Source organism: Lycorma delicatula, chromosome 3 (genome assembly GCF_047948215.1).
Source record: "Lycorma delicatula isolate Av1 chromosome 3, ASM4794821v1, whole genome shotgun sequence".
NCBI classification, from domain to species: domain Eukaryota; kingdom Metazoa; phylum Arthropoda; class Insecta; order Hemiptera; family Fulgoridae; genus Lycorma; species Lycorma delicatula.
The window spans coordinates 48,420,622-48,440,794 of record NC_134457.1 but is presented as its reverse complement, the minus strand read 5'-3'; the positions used below and the strand labels follow the sequence as shown (position 1 = coordinate 48,440,794).

The window sequence follows — 20,173 nt, the reverse complement described above, 5'->3', positions numbered from 1 at the left end:
GGGGGAACCGATGATAATACACAAGCCGCATCGTAAGAGATGGTGCGGTATGCAGATGTGATGTTTACAAGAGCTTGCCTATGCAGCGTTCTAAGTCTTGCGACATTTCTTGCAACACAAAGTGCTTTTTCCCATATAGGTGCAGCATACAATAATACAGAGGTTAAAGTTGAGGCAATGACCCGCCGCCTAGATGCACGTCGAGCTTCATGTCTAGCCAACAATCTTGTTAAAGCCTTTGCGGTATTCTCGACCTCTTTACATTTCTGTGCAAGATGAGGACTAAACTTTAGAGCTGGGTCTATAATGACACCAAGATATTTTGTTACTGCCGCACGGTCTAGTCTACGATCGCCCACGCGGAGATTTAGGTCTCTGAGTCGCCTTCTTCCAGCCAGAAAAATATAGTGACATTTATCTAAAGACAAAGATAGTTGTCGGTCCGAGAGCCAGTTATTAACCAATGTTAACACTTCATTACCGGCAACTTCAAGGTCACGTTCAGTTTTGGCTTCAATTAATATAGCCAAATCATCGGCATAAGCAACTATTTCCGAGCCTTCAGGTAATCTCAGTCTGAGTATTCCATCAATTACTATTAGCCAAAGCAAGGGGCCTAACACAGACCCCTGCGGCACTCCTCCATGAAGCTGATATCTAAATTTACCTTCAAGCGCCTCGACCAAAGTCCACCTATCAGTCAGATATTCTCGTACTTGTCTTTTGATATAGGAACTAATCTGTTTGTCCGTGAGAGCTGTCATAATCGTATCCCACCGGACCGATCCAAAAGCATTTTTTATATCTAACAGAATAAGCAACGGGATTCTTCTGGTACGCCACGTAACAGATCTGACAGACAATACCAGTTGGTAATTTTATCCAGAGCTTGCAGCGTGGATCTATGTTTCCTGAACCCAAATTGGTTATCATGAAGCCCGTCTTTGGACTCTAATTCTTGGATAAGTCTGTTCGCTACCAAGCGCTCGGCAACCTTTCCCATATTATTGATGAGACTCAACGGCCGATAGCTAATGATTTCTTGATTGCCGGACTTCTTAGGCAGGAAAACAGTCCGTGACTCCTTCCAGCATGCGGGGAAAGTCTTGTTTTGTACTCTATAATTGGCCACGTCAGTGATTTCTCAGGGGATTATCTTCATTAATCCTTTGAGGAGGGCAGCCGGGATTCCATCCGGACCCGGACTTTTTTTATCCTTCAGACCAGAAACGGCAATAGCGACCTCGTTTTGTGTAAAGCGTTTAGCTTCACAGTCTATTATGTCCATATGTCCCTCGTCATGAACAGGGAAGAGGCTATGAAGATGCAGTCTGGCCGTTTCTGTAACTAGGACAGGCAAGCGGCGTCCTAGTCTCTTCATTACTATTTTGTATGCCCGTCCCCACGGGTCTGAATCCAAGTCAGCACACAACTGTTTCCAACAGTTTCTTTTACTAGTCTTTATTAGATGATTCAAAGTACGCCTAGCTTGGTCAAATCTTTCCTTCGCCTGGTCATATGGTGCACCGCCAGCGGGCCGCAGCCTTTGCTTTTTCCTACGCCAAAATTGTAACACTCTTCGCTGATCTGCAATTTCAGAAGTCCACGAGTATACTGGGTGACGACCCCCCCCCTCCAAACTGCGGGACTCTAGACAGTTCTGTAATAATTGATTCTTGAAGGACTTGCGGCGTTACTATTCTTCCATCAGTTAGGGTCCTGGCAATCTTGTTAACCACCACCTCAACTTGTCTTGGACTAAATCTAAATCGTGCAGTAGCTGATGTTGAAGGTCTTGCGCCTTCCATAACAAGCAAAGTTGCTAGGTGATCGCTTCCGGTTTCAGATTCAAGAACGCTCCAACTAAAGACGGAAGGATTCCATCTGCCGTCCACCAGCGTAAGATCCAGCACTGATCTATGGCCTCTTTCCTCGTAGGTATAAGTGCAGTCATTCAGGCAGATCAGCTCTGTGGTCATCATCATGTCAATGAAGATTCGTCCCCTTGCATCGGTATAAGAGCTGCCAGTTAAAATGGACTTACAATTAGTAAGAAAAGTAAAACCATGCTGATTTGCTTTTTTGACAATAGGGGTATCGTGCATAAAGAATTTGTTCCTCCAGGACAAACTGTCAACCAAGTGTTTTACAAAGGTGTCCTTGAAAGGCTCAGGAAAAGAGTAATTCGCGTGAGACCAGACATTGCAGACAAGTGGATGCTTCATCATGTCAATGCCCCGTGTCACACGGCCATTTTCATCAGGGAATTTCTGACCTCAAAACGCATTCCTATAGTCCCTCAACTCCCTGATTTTAGGTTCCCCTATTCACCTGATTTGAGTCCTTGTGACTTTTCCTTTTCCCAAAATTGAAACTTGTCTTAAAAGGACGTCATTTTGGAACTCTAGAGAACATTCAAAAGACTGTGACCGACCAGTTAAAAGTCCTACCATTTGAAGCCTTCCAGCGCTGCTACCGCGACTGGCAACAACGACTCCGCCGGTGTATAGCTGCCAAGGGAACTACTTTGAAGGGGATAATATTGTTGTTTGAAAAAATAAAAACTTTGGCAAGTAAAAAGGCAGTTTCATTACTTTTCTCACACACCTCGTAATAATTGCAGATGACCAAAGCGCACATCACTCTGTGACCTCGGACTACGCAACAGTTTCTCACATAACTGAAGTGGGTTTTCAGGGCTGTCAATTCTGCATATTTATATAAGTGTTCGGATGAAATACGGTTCACTTGACATAAACATGAATGAATGAATCTTCATTATTTCTTTAATTCACAATATACAGAGATATTACTTAGTACATAGTGGTAATAAATAATCTGATTACATTACATAATAATAGTAAATTAATGTAATAATAGTAATAGATATCTCATTGGATAAACATAATCCCAGAACGTAACTGTAGTATAATATTTAGTATGTAAATACATATAAATGAATTATAAATACATGCATATATTGTTTATGTGATGTAAAACTTATATAACTGTATTGTAACTCATACCCGCTCACAGACGTTGTCTTTGTGGATATTGTCAGCTAGATCGAACTAAAGAGCTTTCTCACGATATCGATCGTTTAACGTTTACGTTACTCCAACTGATTTTAAACCGACATGACAACGAAAAAATTCATCAGAGATTTACGATCAGTTACGAATCGTAACTGATTCGGCATAACCGGATTGTTCTACATACGTAAGCAAATTAACGTTACAGGAAGTTTTAATTGTAAGAGAAACCAGATAAACCTATTTCAGAATAGAACGACCTAGCGTTCAGTGTTTTATCACGATATAATAGACGATGTAAAAATTATGTTTCGTGTACATGAAAATTTAATAATTAATTAAGGAATAGTAACCGAATGATAAAACTTTAAAGATTTTAAACGAGATCAGCAAAGACTAATTCAATGAAGAATCATACGGTGGTGGATGATGAACAAAGAGGGCTATACGGTAAAGAAAAGTAATAGACTGTGTGAAATATATAGAATCTATTGACTGTATCGAATGCATGAAGAACGCATTGAAACCAAATTGAATCTCATTGTAAAACATGGAACTTGCCTCTTGATGTATAATAAAATATTTACGACAAAATTTATATGAAAACGCTTTTCGATTTAGCGCACAGCTTCTCTTACCATTTATTGAAAAAGTAAACTCCTTTTCCGTCCTTTTTTCCTTTAACCCCAACTCCGATGCGACAAGGAGATAAGTAATAAACTTCCAAAATGAAATTAATTCAATTTAAACAAAATATATTATATTCTTATCGGCCAACTTTAATTACACGGAATCTATTTTTTAATAAACTGCATTAATATAAGAAAAAACGCTCGAAAATTACAAACAAAAATAATTTAATAAAATAATCGACCAAGATATTAAAAAAAAAACAATTGTCATAAAAAAATCTCAATCATTTCCTTCGTACTTCAAAATTATAAAAAGTATATTTTTCTACAGATCGGTACATAAAATTACATTACATATGTCGAGATAATATCCGCCTTGGTGTAGTACCTTGGTTAGGGTAATTATTCTATGTCTTTACCGCTGGTTCAAATAATAAATACATACAGACATTTTCACTTCGTAATTAGATATGATCCTTTAATGTTTGAATGAATAATACAAAATTATGTATAAATGTATATAAATGCTTTTATACATAATGATTATGATTCCATAAATGATACATTGTTAAAGAATATATATTATATTATGTAAGTTTGTACGTTGAGTCTAAGAAGATTGATAGAAGAAGGCTGGAAGAAGACTGTCCTGACGACAGAGCATGACCTACTTATATAGTAGTACGAAGCCGTGAATCTGTCAGGAGCTGTGTGAACTGTACGGAGCCGAGTGCATCCAAAAACAGCTGTGTGAACTGTACGAAGCTACCGAAAGATCTTTAAATTTTAGAAGCCCTATTTTAAATGAAAATTAATGTTTCTCATTAATAATGAATTTTAATTACATGAACGAAACTTAAGTCTATACAGTATATGAATACATCCAGATAAGTTGATAAGATAAAAAGGAACCCTTAGAATTTGTCCGGATGGATTAAAAAAAAAACAGTTGTAAAATCTTGATAACAGCAGCATTCCACGATATACAATTATAAAATACAATATAAAAATGATTCAAGTCCAAATTAATTATTTAAAATATAAACACATGAAATAATTTAACGAAATACATGAAGATATAAAAAATAACTACAAAATAATGCACAATTAAGTAGGCGTTAATAAAAAATTATTTGAGCATATATTAATGTACACGTTGAATCGGATCACAAAATTCAGGGATTTTTAAAAATATTTTAATTAATATTACTTAAAAGCCCATCGACAGAGTAACATAGTTTCTGTAAAAGAACATATTTTAATTACATTTAGATAAATTGATGAGAAATTTTTTTAACAGTTCGGTAAATCATTTAAAAATCACAAAGGAAAATAATAAGTTTCCTTCTTGTAAGCCTGAAAGTATTGTGTTGTGAAAGTATCATGTTGAGATAAGATACACAGTTACGAATCCGACACGTTCTCACTTAAACCACATAACTACTTGAGCGACGTGAAACGTATAAAATGCTGATACGGAAACCAAAAAAAAGTGATGCAATGTGGTGTCCACCGCAATGCAATTACTGTCCACTTTATTAAAGAATTGGAGGATCGTATCTCACTTTCAAATGAAGTGCACCAAAAAATGTGTATATGTAATTTAATAAGCGTATATGGAAGTTGTATGATGCCCACATCAGATTTTTTTGAATTGCTAACGTAGAATTTTTAAGTACATTTAAATAATTCAGATATAGAAGTTGTGTCACCTGCGAAGAGTATAACAATTAACGGTTAAAGCCTCTTGAGACGATCGTTGTATAATACAATATAAAACATTATTTATATCGCACAATCTTATTCGTCATAGAATACAAAGGTTTTTCTGAAGCAAAGAATATATAGTATTATAGATTTTAGCAAATAAGATAATTTGATTTATATAATCATTACTGAAATATTAATGATTAAAAGATTGAAATGGCTACCGAAATGTAATTTTTTATGCCTGAAATCTCTGGATTTATAAGAAAATAAAATGTTGGATTAATCGCGTATCCTGAATTTTAATAGGATATTTTGATACGAACCTAAGAAAAGAACTTCTGTTTAAAAAAGACGGAGAAAGATGGACATTTGCGAGTAGATGCAAATAGTGATTTTTCTTATTTTAATTTCGCGAATCACTTCTAAGGTTACATATTTTTATTTATTTCGCATTGTATAATACGATGTACAACATTATACAGCTGAAAGAAATTCATCGATTAGAATCTCTTTCTTTGAGAATAATGATCTTCATAATACAGCCGATCCCTGAGGTGAAAATAGTTACAGTATCGCTTGTAAAACCGAAGATTACCAGCAATGTTCGACATGTTAAGAGACAACAGTATATTATTAGGTTTAACGTAAAAGACATCGGAAAACCGTTTAAATTTTAACATTATTTACTAGGCCCGAAATGTTTATTATTCTTCAAAATATCTACCTGTACGATTTAAAGAAGCAACCCGCACGTCTCATATCACGTCGCCTTCATTTTGACTTGAGATACTTATGCCAGCCGTTTCCAAAGTATATGCCTCGGCGCCCTGGGGAACAAGCTCTTCACAGGGACGCCGCGAAATATTACACAATTTTCATAATTTTATTTTCATTTTCAATTCAATAATACTGGACGCGACATCCAGCGGGACTGGCGCAAACCACAATTAATATTTGCGGAAGCCTTTGTAAGTGGTTACTAGATGACGCGAGACTCATCTCTCGATAGTTTTAACAGTTTTCGAATTTTGTGGTGCTTTGCGTTCATAACTAAATAAATGACGGTTCCCATGGTTTTGGTGTTGAATTATTTTTCGGAAATCGTATCACGTGGATATTTTTTGATCAAATCAAATGAAGTTTTTGTAGTATTTTTTTCTAGTACGCATTTTTAAAAATAGATATATTTTTACTAAACAGCAATAACCGTTGTAAGAGAGAAAATGAAGAGGGCACCATCGTCAACCAATGGCAAGTGTAAACAAGCGTAAAATACGATTTGATATTGTAATTTGGTCGATGACAAAGAGAAGTCAAACGTGCTCTTTGTATGAAAATTTTGACACCAGAGTGCATGCTATCAAGTAGGTTTAAATGCCATTTAGAAACCACTCATTCCAGCGTACTTATTAAATACCGTGCCTACTTCAGCTGGAACCTAAAAAGGTTAAATAAACAAAAGTAGTTTTTATAAGCAGGTATCAATACCAAGTAATACTTTGCTAGTATCTTCCAAGGGAGCCCATAGAATCGTAAAATGTAAAAAGCCCATACAATCGGAAAAGAATTCATTTTACCGGCTATTGTAAATATGGTGAACATTATGATCTATGAGTCTGCTGGGAGGCTACTTTCAAAAGCGCCTTTGTCCGATTTCACCGTGGACCTCAACGATAAATTAATTGAAAAATTAAAACGAAGGGATTTGACTTGCACTTAGATGAGGCCACAGATAATAACAATGCTCACCTGATTTGCTATGTAAGGTTGATAGATTGCAATAATATTGTAAACCTTCTCTTCTGAAAGTATCACTAATAAGCAAAGGTTCAAGACTTGTTCGAGATCCTCGATTCTTTTACATCCGAAAACAATTTGGAGTGGACTAAATGCATTCGTGTTTGTACTGATGATGCTCGTTTGACGGCTGTTATAGAAAATGACAAGCTTTAATTCGAAGCAAAATCTCTGAAGAACTGTGAACCCACTGCGTTTTTCACAGGGAAGTACTCGCGTCAAATTATCTACGTCCCACATCGAGCCAGGTTTTAGAATATGCAGTGAATATACTTAACTTTATAAAAATTCGGGTGTTGAAGGCAAGATTTTAAAAAAACTATGCAAGGAATTGGGATCCGATGTACAACAAAATTTTTCGATGGCTTTCTCGGAGTAATGTATTTTGTCTCGTACAGTTCAAGAAATTTATATTCTTCATAAAGAGGAAGAACACAAGTATAACGAATAATTTGTGAATAAAACATTTTTTATAAAAGTAGCGAACTTATGTAACATTCTTGAAAAGCTGAAAGCGCTGAATCTTTCCCTACAGGGAAACAAAATGCACGTTTTAAATTCGATTGAGAAAACTTTAGTTTTTGTAAAAATAAAATAAATTTATGTAAAGAAGAACGAAGACGAAGGCAAGGAATATTTCCCTTGTAGGGAAATATATACATGTATAATATATATATTTTTATTTTGTGTATATTTTATATATATATATATATATATATATATATATATATATACTGTTTATTATACATAATAAAATGTTCAAGAAAAATCTTTATAACAAAAGCGGAAATACAATTCAAGCAATCGGGTAAAATAAATTCTAAAACAACAAATCAGCTAAAGATGAAAATGCATAGCAGTATTAAAATAAATCATATATATAGATACAAACTAAATCATATACGTAGATATAACTAACGTTATATCTTAGTTTCAATAATATTGAAACAAGGCAACATAACAAACATTACTGTTAAGCTAGTTGCATAACCAACCCTGGAGTAAATGAACCTGATTAACAAACAACATATTTATAAATATTTGATTTACTATCTGGTTAATTCTATTTTTCCTCTCGCAAAGAAAAAAACAATAACTTTGAATGCAAACTGAATATATAAAAACAAAAATTGAATACATTAAAGCTTTTGAAACGATAAAATAAAGTATTCGACATTAAATATATATATATATATAAAAATCAAAACCACCAAATTACCAAAGTATATTCATAATAAGAGACGCTTACCGAGTATAGCGCTTTCAAACTGATTTCATCAGCAGTTAAAATTAAAAATTACATAGAAAATACATCACATGGCTTTATCATTTTATATTCTCACTCTTTTTCCTGTTTAGCCTCCGGAATTACCGTTCAGGTATTACTTCAGAAGATAAAAGAGGATGATATGTATGAGTTAAAATGAAGTGTAGTCTTGTATAGTATCAGTTCGACCATTCCTAAGATGTGTGGTTAATTGAAACCCAACCACCAAAGAACCAGCCGTAACACCACGATCTAGCATTCAAATCCGTATAAAAGTAACTGCCTTTACTAGGACTTGAACGCTGGAACTCTCGACTTCCAAATCAGCTGATTTGGGAAGATGCATTCACCACTAGACCAACCCCGTGGATTAAATATCATTTAATATTAAAATCTCTTTTCCATACCGTGGCATGACAAGAGTGATAATTCCTATTGAAATATTAGATTATGATGACAGCTGTACCAATTTACCAAACGAATCATCGTATTCTGTTTGTTTACTTATTTTTAAATTGACTGATATTATATCAGTAATACAAAGATATATTATATATCAGTACCCTGATATATAATATACTTATTCTTTATCCGGTGATCCGTTTATTAAATTTATTATTTCCTCTTTTGTAATTACTTAAGTGCTCTAAAAACCTAATGATCTGGTTGGTGATTTTTCTTTCTCTCTCTCTCTCTCTCTCTATATATATATATATATGCTTTGAATGCGAACACAGCCCCGAGGAAAAATCAGGGGAATTCACTTCCGCATTTCACTGCCATCTTTGTGCGGATAGTTCTCACCAACGTCGTCGACACCGCGTGCCACATCGTTCCGTCCGCAGCATAGTTCCATGATGTTACCTCGGGTAATCATGCCGAAATCTCGTTATGCTTTCCCGTGCTGGAAGAACCGATCGCACGAACATATCGTGTTCTGATGTGTCTTCTCCTCTCGTAGGTATTCTTTGAAGCGAATCAAGTTTATTGTAAAGAAAGTAACTTGTAAGACATTGTTTACACTGAAAAATTGGCAGTTTTTTAGTTATTTAAATATAATTAAATAAAATTTCTCAACAGTTTACTTAAAGGTCAGGTAAATCTTTTCACATAACTTAATGCCTCTTAGGTAACTAGGGATACTTTCAGAGAGCGTTTGATTTTAAACAAACCCTCATAATGGGGTGGAGACAAAACACGGTTTTATTTTTTTTGTCGTTCGGATAAATTATAATTTCATTACGTTAGTATGCAAGTTTTATTATACAGTATATATGGGTAATTTCATACAGAGGTAGGGGTTAATAAGTCAATTTTTTTTGGTTTTTTTCATCAAGTATCGTTTTGTTTGATATCTTCAGACTGGATTACATGGTTTTACGATTTTGTATGATGGCTTCTGAAATCGGGTTAATGATTCCATTTAATTTTGGTTATAATTGGTAAACTGAGAAGAGAGGTCACCATGAGTCCCGTATAAAAATTAATTTTGTTCGTAAAAGTTTTCACTTACAGTAATAATCTAAAGCACAACGTTCCCGACCAAGGCAGGAAAATTATGCAACTCTTTGCCGGCTTTTTTTGTCCGGTTAACACAGGCATAAGGTGAAGTCAGTTAAAAATTAATCATAATAAAGTATAGTCTCTTCAGTTTTTTAATAAAACTTTCCACAGTTCCACAAAAAAATGTCTGAAAAATAGAATACAACCCTTTACAATTTTACCAATTACGAAGTGAATTACAATTTAAATTCATCGGAAAATATACAATTCACTTGGTACAGGCGTACCACTTCTTATTGTAACCATACCGAATGCGTTGTTAATAATGAACAATTTTTAGATATTTTTTCATAATTAATTAGAAGTCATGCTGGATATTTAAAGCGATACTTCAAATGATTAATAATTAAAATAATAAATATATATACTTTCATTACCTAAATTCAACGTTATTTATTAAATGGTGATGTAATTCGTCAATCGCTAAGCAGCAAAAATGAAATAAATATTAATAATAATAAAAGTACATAAATCTTGATATAAAAAATATATTTAAGAAATAAATTAGCCAAAGACTGGAGGCCAGATTAAAACCGCGATATATATATATATATATATATATATATATATATATTTGTTTTTACAACAAAACAACAACATACTGATAATAACGTAGTATATACTAGACGTAATCTGACTTCAGGGTATATGACACAACCGACGTAAAAACGGAAAAAATTGAAATAGTAATAATAAAAATAGGAAAACACTCAAGGGAAATGAAAAATTTTCACTTCTTTTTTTTCTCAGTTTTCCATAAAGATTATTCTTGATCTAGAGGCTATATAGTTTTTTTACCCTCATTATTCAAGTCGTATTTTCAATTTTCTCTAGGAAACATCTGGTTCAATCCGGTCAAATATCACCAACATAACTAGCAGTCAAATAAAATACGAAGTGAAAAATTACAATGGATTCTATTTTTTAACTATCGGCTTTCAAAATATAAAATTACTTATTTTGTAAGACTCAAAATATTATAAATAAATTAACACAAATCGACTTTTATTTATAATTATGATGATTATTACTCTAGCGACTCCGTGGCGGAGTGGTATCGTCTTTGTTTTCATCCGGAAGGTTCTAAGCTCGAATCCCAGCCAAGTTTGGAATTTTTTCACACTAAAAACCCATTTCTTAAAAAAAAACCTACGGAAACTGTAATTGGGCGTAGGTTGTTGCTACCGAAGAATGATAAATAATTATTAGGCCGAGCTCCAAGAGTGGTAGTACTATCTTTCATTCAGACGGTTTTAGGTTCAAATCCCTTTCGAGCTCGGCATTTTTTACACGTTAAAAAATGTATCTTTCAACATAGAAATGAAGGTTATAAGTTATAGGACGTCAGCCGGTAAACAAAAGAAAATCAAGATTTCATATAGTTCTACTCTTGGCTTTATTACCGAAGACAACCATGCGTTAATCCTTACTGTGCGACTGCTTCGAACATAAACGACAAAGGATCAGTCTTCACATCAACTTCTTCAAATTACGAGGAAAGGGGCAAAAACGGTACGGTACTTAACAGGTTTAAAATCCTTCGGTTTAGGAGAATTAAGGATTTAATTTAATATTTGGTTAAAGTAGGATTAGTCAACATTTTTCTTAAATCAGACTATTATCCTAGATTTAAACTTAATTGTTTTATTCGGAACAGAAACGGCTCTTACTTGTATAGGCTTCGTAATTTTAATTACAAATTATTTATCGTCTCTCTCTCTCTCTCTCCGTCTTTCTCAAACATGTCATAAACATTATGTCACATAATTAACAGTATGTCATAACGTAATTAAAATTATCTCGGTAAGCAGAAGTTCTGTGCGTGTTATTAATTCTTTAACGACAAATACTACACTAGATATCCCATCCACAACAGTAAATTTTACAATAAAATTCCGACGTGAGCAATGAACGAAGAGGGGGATATAAACAAATAATGAGAAAATAAAATAAATTTTCTTAATTTATTTTCATACTAAAGCGAGTACATACAATGAAAATTTCATAATATTAAACCGTATTTTACTGAAAAGTAAATTAACGGTCTTCCGGAAACAAATGAACTTTAGTCATAATACATAAAATGTACACACTAACGTACGCGCATCATCCATTTTCAAACCGCTAACCTTAGGAAAACATCTAAAATTAATAACTGAATGTCTGTTGCTTCGTTGCTACCACAACGGTATACTGAACATCCGAAAATTCCTTCCGGTTAGTTTTACGGTTCACAAACGTCATCTACGTCACTCGAATGTTTTTACGATTTAAAACATACAACGTACGAATAGATAACAATTACAAATTTATAATGAAATAAAGCTCTTTTTATTAATAAACCGATTTACAAACACCCCACTTAAAACTAAAAGATAATACGGAAGGTCCGAGTTCGAAACCCGGTCGGGCATATATTATACAAATAATTTTCATTCCGTATTCACAAGTTTTGAGCTGATGATTGTCTTTATTTATCAAAACTTTCAATTCTTTTAATTTTTTATTTCAGAAGTCTTTTATAGAAAAATATTACCAAAACAAAACCAACCAATTTAACTAACTCGATTGGGCAATGACTTCAAAAGTCGAAATTAAGTAATTGAAAAAGTATACTCTTTAACTTTTAGTACAGGATATTTTTTTTACAATGTAGTTTTATTTTTATTTTTTATTTTTAAGTTTATTTTATAATTTAAATTTAATCTTTTACTACTTACAGGATAACTTAAAAGCACTACCCGTAAGAAACATAAAGGCAAGAAATCTATCTTAATAAGAAACCCGTTGCAGAGACAGTGTGGGGTTTTCAACCCGAACTTTATAAATAATTTGGGATTTTAGCTTAATTTTCAGTAATGAGATACTTCAGCATATCAAATAGCTAAACTTAAAAGAATGAAATAAAAAAATGAAAGGGAAGAAAAGTATTTAAATACGAACGTGTTTGTCTCTTGTCAAACATGACAACCGGCCTTAGTTTTGTTGTGTGGGTGGCATAAAATAATACCGATCTAAAATAAGAAAAGTTAATACCAGTTAAAAGCTAGAAGCGGTAACAACAGATGAAAATATAACTTATTTTGAATACTTACTCTTCGACAATTTCCGCCTTCTTTCGGTGTGAGATCGGAAGCGACTGTACCGAATATGGTAGGCTGTAACAAAAAGAAAAATTGATAATAAAAATCTGATGTAGTCACCAAATGACTTATACGCCTATTAAATTACATATACGCATTTTTTTTTTTACATGAAAAGTATATAAAATTTTATATAATTAATAACTTAATTCAATTATTATTTATTGTAAAACGTTTTTATACACTCACAGGTTAATAATTATTAATAAATCTATAATTTAAATTAAAAAAAAGTTTAAAAAGAAAAAGAGATGAAGTCGGATTTGAACAGATGTGCCTTCTCCTCGTAAGATTTCATTAATTAGAATTTTATTTGGCTATAACTCTGGAACCAATGAAAACAAGTACCACTTTGACATATCGTTGAAGAGCTCTCAATGAGAGATCATTACTGTAGTTACGAAAAAGTTCAAAATCCAAACTTTTTAGATTTTGAACAAAAAGGGAAGTGCACAACTACATTTAACAGTGCTAAATCCAAAATTTCAACATACTAGGTTTCAAAATCCTAAAAAGAATGTTTCAACATTCATGCATGAATTTTTACATACGTCAAGCCGAAACTTGTCAAAATGGATTCAGGGATGGTCAAAATGGATATTTCCGTTGATATCTGAAAACCGAAATGTTTCGCGATCACAGTACTACCTTTACTTCGTACAAGGAAGTAAAAATGAGAGCAAATTTAGAGTACATATTATTATAAATATAAATATATGAAAACGATAAATGCAAATATTTAAATAATAAAACAGAAAATACGCGTTATTTATCTGCCATTAAAGAAATAAAATAGTTTTATAACTACACTATTCAATCTGTACAATTTTATTTAGGATTTTTTTTAACGGAAAAATTTGTACTATAACATTCATTACATATCTGGTTTATGCTAAATTTATTAACAATAACAATAAAAGGAAAAACACAAATAATACATTGAAAACAATATGCGAGACGTGCTATCGTGTAAAGTGCTATCATTAAAATGTATAACTAGATGTGCATTTCGCAGTATTTATCAGCAGATTTTTTAATTAAAAAAAAAAATATATAGACATACAAAAGGAAATAAAGTAAATAAATAATTAATAAAAACAAATTAACATAAAAAACCAACACTTGAATAAACGCAAACCACTTTCATTTTTATACATAAATCAGAAGTTTCCATTTGATGGTTATTTTAATGTTTACCTCACGTTTGATTAAAATTCAATAACTGCTGGGTTGATAAGAATGATTCATAAATATACACATAAAACTTAGAAGTTGGCCTTAAGCTATATCATTAGATACATGCATTTTATTGCGTAATTTTTCGTGAAATTTATACTTTGAGTAACTAAATCATGTTTTGTAGGAGATAGCTCTTTTTTTCTGTTTAGCCTCCGGAACCACCGTAAGGAATTACTTCAAAAGATGATATGTATGAATGTAAATGAAGTGTAGTCTCGCGTACAGTCTCAGGTTAACCATTCCTGAGATGTGCGGTTAATTGAAACCCAACCACCAAAGAACACCGGTATCCACGATCTAGTATTCAAATATGTATTAAAGTAACTGCCTTTAGTAGGATTTAAACCTTAGAATTCTCGACTTCGAAATCAGCTGATTTGCGCTGAGGAATTAACACTAGACGGTGGGCTTGACTATTAATCTGTGTTATTATAACTTAAACTTTTTATTCTGATTTAAAAATAAGTAGGGGTTAAAAAACTAATGATTTACTAAAAATTAATGCTGAGAAACTATTCAAAGATAGTCCTAATTAGCTTGAGTTAAGCTCTTTTGAACGAGGTAATAACTGTTTAATCTTAATTTGTTTTTGTAAAACTAATTTTTTTAAATTTTTACGGGAAAATTATAATAATTATAGAATCACATTCATTTATTTTTTTTAGATTTAATTTGATACTAAGTAATAATAATGAAAAAATAATTTTTAACCCTTCATATCTTTCATGCATACAATATAATTTTTTTGTTTAAAAAATCGTTTACTTACGGAAGAAAACAAACATAAAATGAGACTTCTGGAGAAACGTATAATAAAAAATAATCGTAGAAATCGATTCATTTGAGGAAGAATAAGTCTTGAAACATAAAAAACAAAACTATACATACTCGTTGATTGAGAATCTTTTCCTTTTTTTGAAGGTGGTTTTAAGGGGTCACCAATTTTCAATAAAAAAAATATAAAAATCTGATGAGGGCACTACATGATTTCCTTGTACGCGAATTAAATTTCATACAAATTTTTTTTTTTTAAATGAAAAGTACATAAAATTTATTTCATTAATAACTTTGGTATTTTGACATATTCTCCTTTTTTTATTATTGAATTATCATGTATCGTAAAACATTTTTTTACAAATCAGAGGTTAATAATTATTAATAAATCAACATATTTAAATTAAAAAAAAAAGAAATGAAGTCTGATTCGAACCGATGTGCTTCCCCTTCAAGATCCAGATATTTTATTAATTAAAATTTCATTTGGCTATAACTCTAGAAAAACAAATAATCAAGGAAAATAAGTACCACTTATGATACATCGTTGAAAAGCTCTCAATAAGAGCTTATTACTGCAGTTAAGAAAAAGTCCAAAATTCAATTTTTTTTTGGATTTTGGGCTTTTTTGGAGACTTTTGGTTCAGTCGATTGCAATGAAAAAATGAAGATACAAAACTAGATATTACAACAGTCGTAAATAAAAAAATTTTAACATCCTACGGCTAATCGTTTTTTAGTTATGCGTGATACATACATATGTAAGCACATATATACGATAATGTACGTACGTACAAATGTCACGCCGAAACTAGTCAAAATGGATTCAAAGATGGCCAAAATGGATCCAAAATATTTTGCGATCACAATACTTCATTTACTTCGTCCCAGGAAGTAAAAATGTATTGAAGTAAGTTCTGAATAAATTATCATGGTAATATTGATGATTTTCTCTGAATAGCAAAACCTAAATTACATCGAACTAGGTAACAGAATAAGAATATTTATCTATAAAAACCGTATTTTCCCGAGAAACTTTAAAAAAAGGATATAGTTTTAACAAATATTACAAGTATTTCATTTCAAGAATAGTACTTAAGTGTAAATTTAAATAGATAAATGTTCATATAAGCTATGGTATATTAAAATTACTCACCCTGCACCAAATAAAAATCGTTACAAGTAACGGAAGACAAAACAACACAAATACAGCGGCAACAATCATCCCACTCGAGACCGATCTACTCAACTGACTTATGTTGTGTGTGTGTATGTTATGTTATTATATATTTATAATACATATATGATGCTCTGGAGTGTGTCTTCGAGTTGGCATAATTCCAGAAAAAACAACCAAAACTATACGTACTCCAGTCTCAGATATAAACTACTCAGATTGTAAGCAGACAGTCTGTAGTCCCAACTAGCAACGTAATTCAATTCAAGTGGGCCACGCATTCAGCAGTGCGTATACACAGTTCTTTGTATACGTTATACACTGTGATAAACCTTAAAAGAAAAAAAAACTGTGCCGCACGCCGCTATTGTAATGCTTGAAGACACACACACACACACACACACACGCACACAAATTTATGTAATTCTTTTGTGAACTGAATTTTAGCTTGTACTGTATATTTTTCTTTTGAAATCAAATTTCTGCATTTCTAGTTATATGGTACACATAAGAAGAAGTTCTGGATTTTTGTATATATTTGTATTAGATTTTTATTTTGCTTTACATCACATCAGTGGTTTCACTAAAATCCTAAAATTCGGAATAGGATGGTAAAGAGTAAAAAAGTAGCTTTAAAAATACACGGTTCGACGGTTTTTTGAAAAAAAGGTTCGTATATTAGTTTTATATTCTGTTGTATAACAATCATCTAAGCTAATTTGGAATGAAATAACCTTTATCGTGGTTTATCGGCTTTGAAGAATCATAATTTTTGAATCTGTACGAAATGTATCCACACCGATCTCCCCGCCGAAAAATAAATAAATTATACAAGCAAATTTTATAAATATTAAAATATGATGTTCCTTTCCCCAAAACGTCGCTCTGTATCCGAATCGAGCAAAATTATTCTGATTAGTCATCTCTGTCAAAGATTTTCCGTACAAATGCCCGAATTGTTTTAAACCGTTAGACACAAATTGTACGAATTTTTAACCTTTTATCTCGAAAAATTGTTATAAAATGGAGTAATAATGATGAGATTATACATGTTACATCGTACTACCTTACCATGAGTAGTACTCTAATATCTAACAACCCTTAATTTTTTAACAAAACAGAATTCATTTTTTTCAGTAATAAAAAAATACACGCAGACAACAACAAAAAATTATATGTATGTATATGTAAAATAAAAAGTATTCAGTATCAAAATTATAGTATTTTTAACAATTAAACTCTAGGGCAAACTTCTTGCAGGATTAGTAACATCAGAACTTAAAAGAGTTTCAATTCAACTTCTCTCAATTACAAAATTTAAAATTATTTTGCTCTTATTTATGATACTTAGTTAACATATTTTCGTATGTTAACATATTATGTTCTTCAATGGTCTGTTATTCCAGAAAAAATTTATAAAAATTAACATTAATTAAATGCTGCGCCAAAGTATCTTTACTCTATTTAAATCTTGCTCCACTTATAATTCTTTACTTTTCGTCAATTGCTGTAATTACTTCCCTTACAGCTATAACTTTTGCAATATCTACAACTATAAGGGAAAGTATAAATCAAGCTTTTAGGTGTTCATTTTTGCAAATGTCAATGTTTCATTACTCCTTCTAACCGAAACATATAACAATATCCATGCAAAATTCCACAAAGATACATCTAAATATATACTTAGATTTGCATTTGAGCCAAACGTGAACTTTGGCTCAAAAATTTCTATATATGGAGCATTCATCCTCCATAAATAAAAATCTTCCATAACTTCTGTTTATTGTGCTGATAAATGGCATTGTAAGGCAATGTAAGAGATGAAAAGAAAAATCAAATCGGGAACTGAAGAATTAGACCTGTGTATGTAATCCAGTCACTTGTATATGCGGATGATATGGCACTATTAACAATGAATCAGCAGGACTAGTGCTTTTGAACAAACAGGTTTGGACGTAAAGCCACAGAAGAGTAAGGTGATGCTTGTGAGGAAACGGAAGGATAAATAGAGTTTAAATGTAGAGTGAAATGGGATAAGACGAGCAGGCGAACAGTTTCGAGTACCTAAGAACAATGATTTCTTCAGATGGAAAGATTGATGGAGAAATTATCCGATCGAGTAAATAAGGCTAGCCAAGTACATTCTTCTTTTTTCCCGCAGCCCCCCGGAGCCGGATCCGCAACTAGACATAAACTCGGCTCCGAGGGTTGCCAAAGCCTCTAACTATCTCGTCGGGAACAAAGTTCCCGCCAGATAGCCGGGACTCGGTCTTTTAGGCGCCATGCCTCTAATGAGAGGACCCCAAAAGATCCCCCCACCGGGACTCGGTTTTTATGCCTTGCCTCTAATGGGGAACCCCCGAAAAAAAACTCCACCGGTATTACGTCTTACTTTCCCCCCAACAGTATTGCAAGGGAGTCCCGATCCGATCATCGTAAGCGGGAGACCGAGGCCTCCCACCCCCTTCCACCCCCCTCAGAGATACCATCATGTTCCGTAGTTCCAGATGCCGATGGAGCCATCTTACATCCCCGACCCCCGGGCGCATGATCATGTGACTTGCAGGATAAGGACGTAAGGTTCTGCTGGCAGTCCTTGCGTAAATGGCCAGCCTTAACACATGTAATAATGAAGTAGCCGCTTCTGTCTGCGCCACAACAGAACTTGGCTCTGTGACCTGGATTCCAACATCAGGAGCAAAGGTCGGTCGTCGGATGTAACGCCACACCACTCGACAGGCCACCCACCCGATCCGAACTTGCTCATCAGACAGTAGTTTGTCCGCCAGGATTGGTGGCACTGCCAATGTAACCATCTTTGAGAGGGGCCGTAAGCCGGCCGCGTTGACAGGACGTCAATAGTGACCGACTCGCCCATCGTCTTTCGAAGCTCCCGAAGAAACTGTGACGTGGTGGGGGCATCCACGTCCTTAAGCCAGGTATATTAACAGCTGATTTATAGACTTGTAGGTAAAAGGGAAGTCAGCTAGGAAACCAAGATGAAAATTTACAATATTTTCTCTAAGTGTTTCTTAGCGTTTTAATATACACTACAGAAAGTCTGACACTGCTGGAAAAACGTAAGTGTAGGCTGACAGCAGCGAAAATTAAATATCTGATAGAGTAGAAAACAAAAGGTGACAAAATCAGGAACATTTCCATAAGAATTCAGCTGAAGCAACAGCCATTTGTAAAGAAAGTGGAAAAAATAGCTTTGTGTGTGGGGGGGGGGGGGTTGGCCACTGACGAAACTGAACGAAAATAGAAGGCCGAGAATAGTTTTTAGAGACAAGACTGCAACACGTGCAAGAGGGCGGTCGAGAGTGGAGTGATAGAAGTACACAGTTGTAATTTTCAACGAGAGGAGAGAAAATGTTTCAAGAGGGAAGAAAAATGGGAACGGACCGAAAAGAGTACAAGAAATGGCTAGGTGGACCCAACGCTTAATGGCACAAAAGCAAAGATACAGAAAAAGAAGAGCATTCACGCTATATAATTGTTAACTTTTAACATTCAAGGTAATGTGATATCTACCGCCAATTTAAAATTTCAACTATTTTGGTGGCATAGTAGAAACTTGTTAGGGTATATGAGTTGATTACGAAACTGAAATTTCAAACCTATTTGACTAAGAGATGGGATATAATTAGCTTAATTCATTCTTTTGGAGCGTTTGTTACGTATATCCAAAACAAATTACAAAAAAAAAATCTTATAAAACTCCGAAAAAGATATTTATCTACAAAGTTCTAACTTCTGTTAAATTTTTATTTCGACCTGACAAGGTGGTACAGCCGTACCCAAAATAACTGTTTATTCAGATTATGTTTAATACTTCT

The 20,173-nt window shown here is 33.3% G+C and overlaps 1 protein-coding gene across 5 annotated transcripts in view; it reads right to left on the bottom strand.

Moving 5' to 3' along the window:
- Positions 1 to 20,173, bottom strand: part of LOC142321567 (ras-GEF domain-containing family member 1B-like) — a 651,166-nt gene that overhangs the window by 90,770 nt on the left and 540,223 nt on the right. For all 5 annotated transcript variants that reach the window (XM_075359758.1, XM_075359760.1, XM_075359757.1 and 2 more), the window contains one exon: positions 13,097 to 13,159. In XM_075359758.1, coding sequence (XP_075215873.1) covers positions 13,097 to 13,159 — 63 coding nt within the window. The remainder of the gene's footprint in view (positions 1 to 13,096; positions 13,160 to 20,173) is intronic.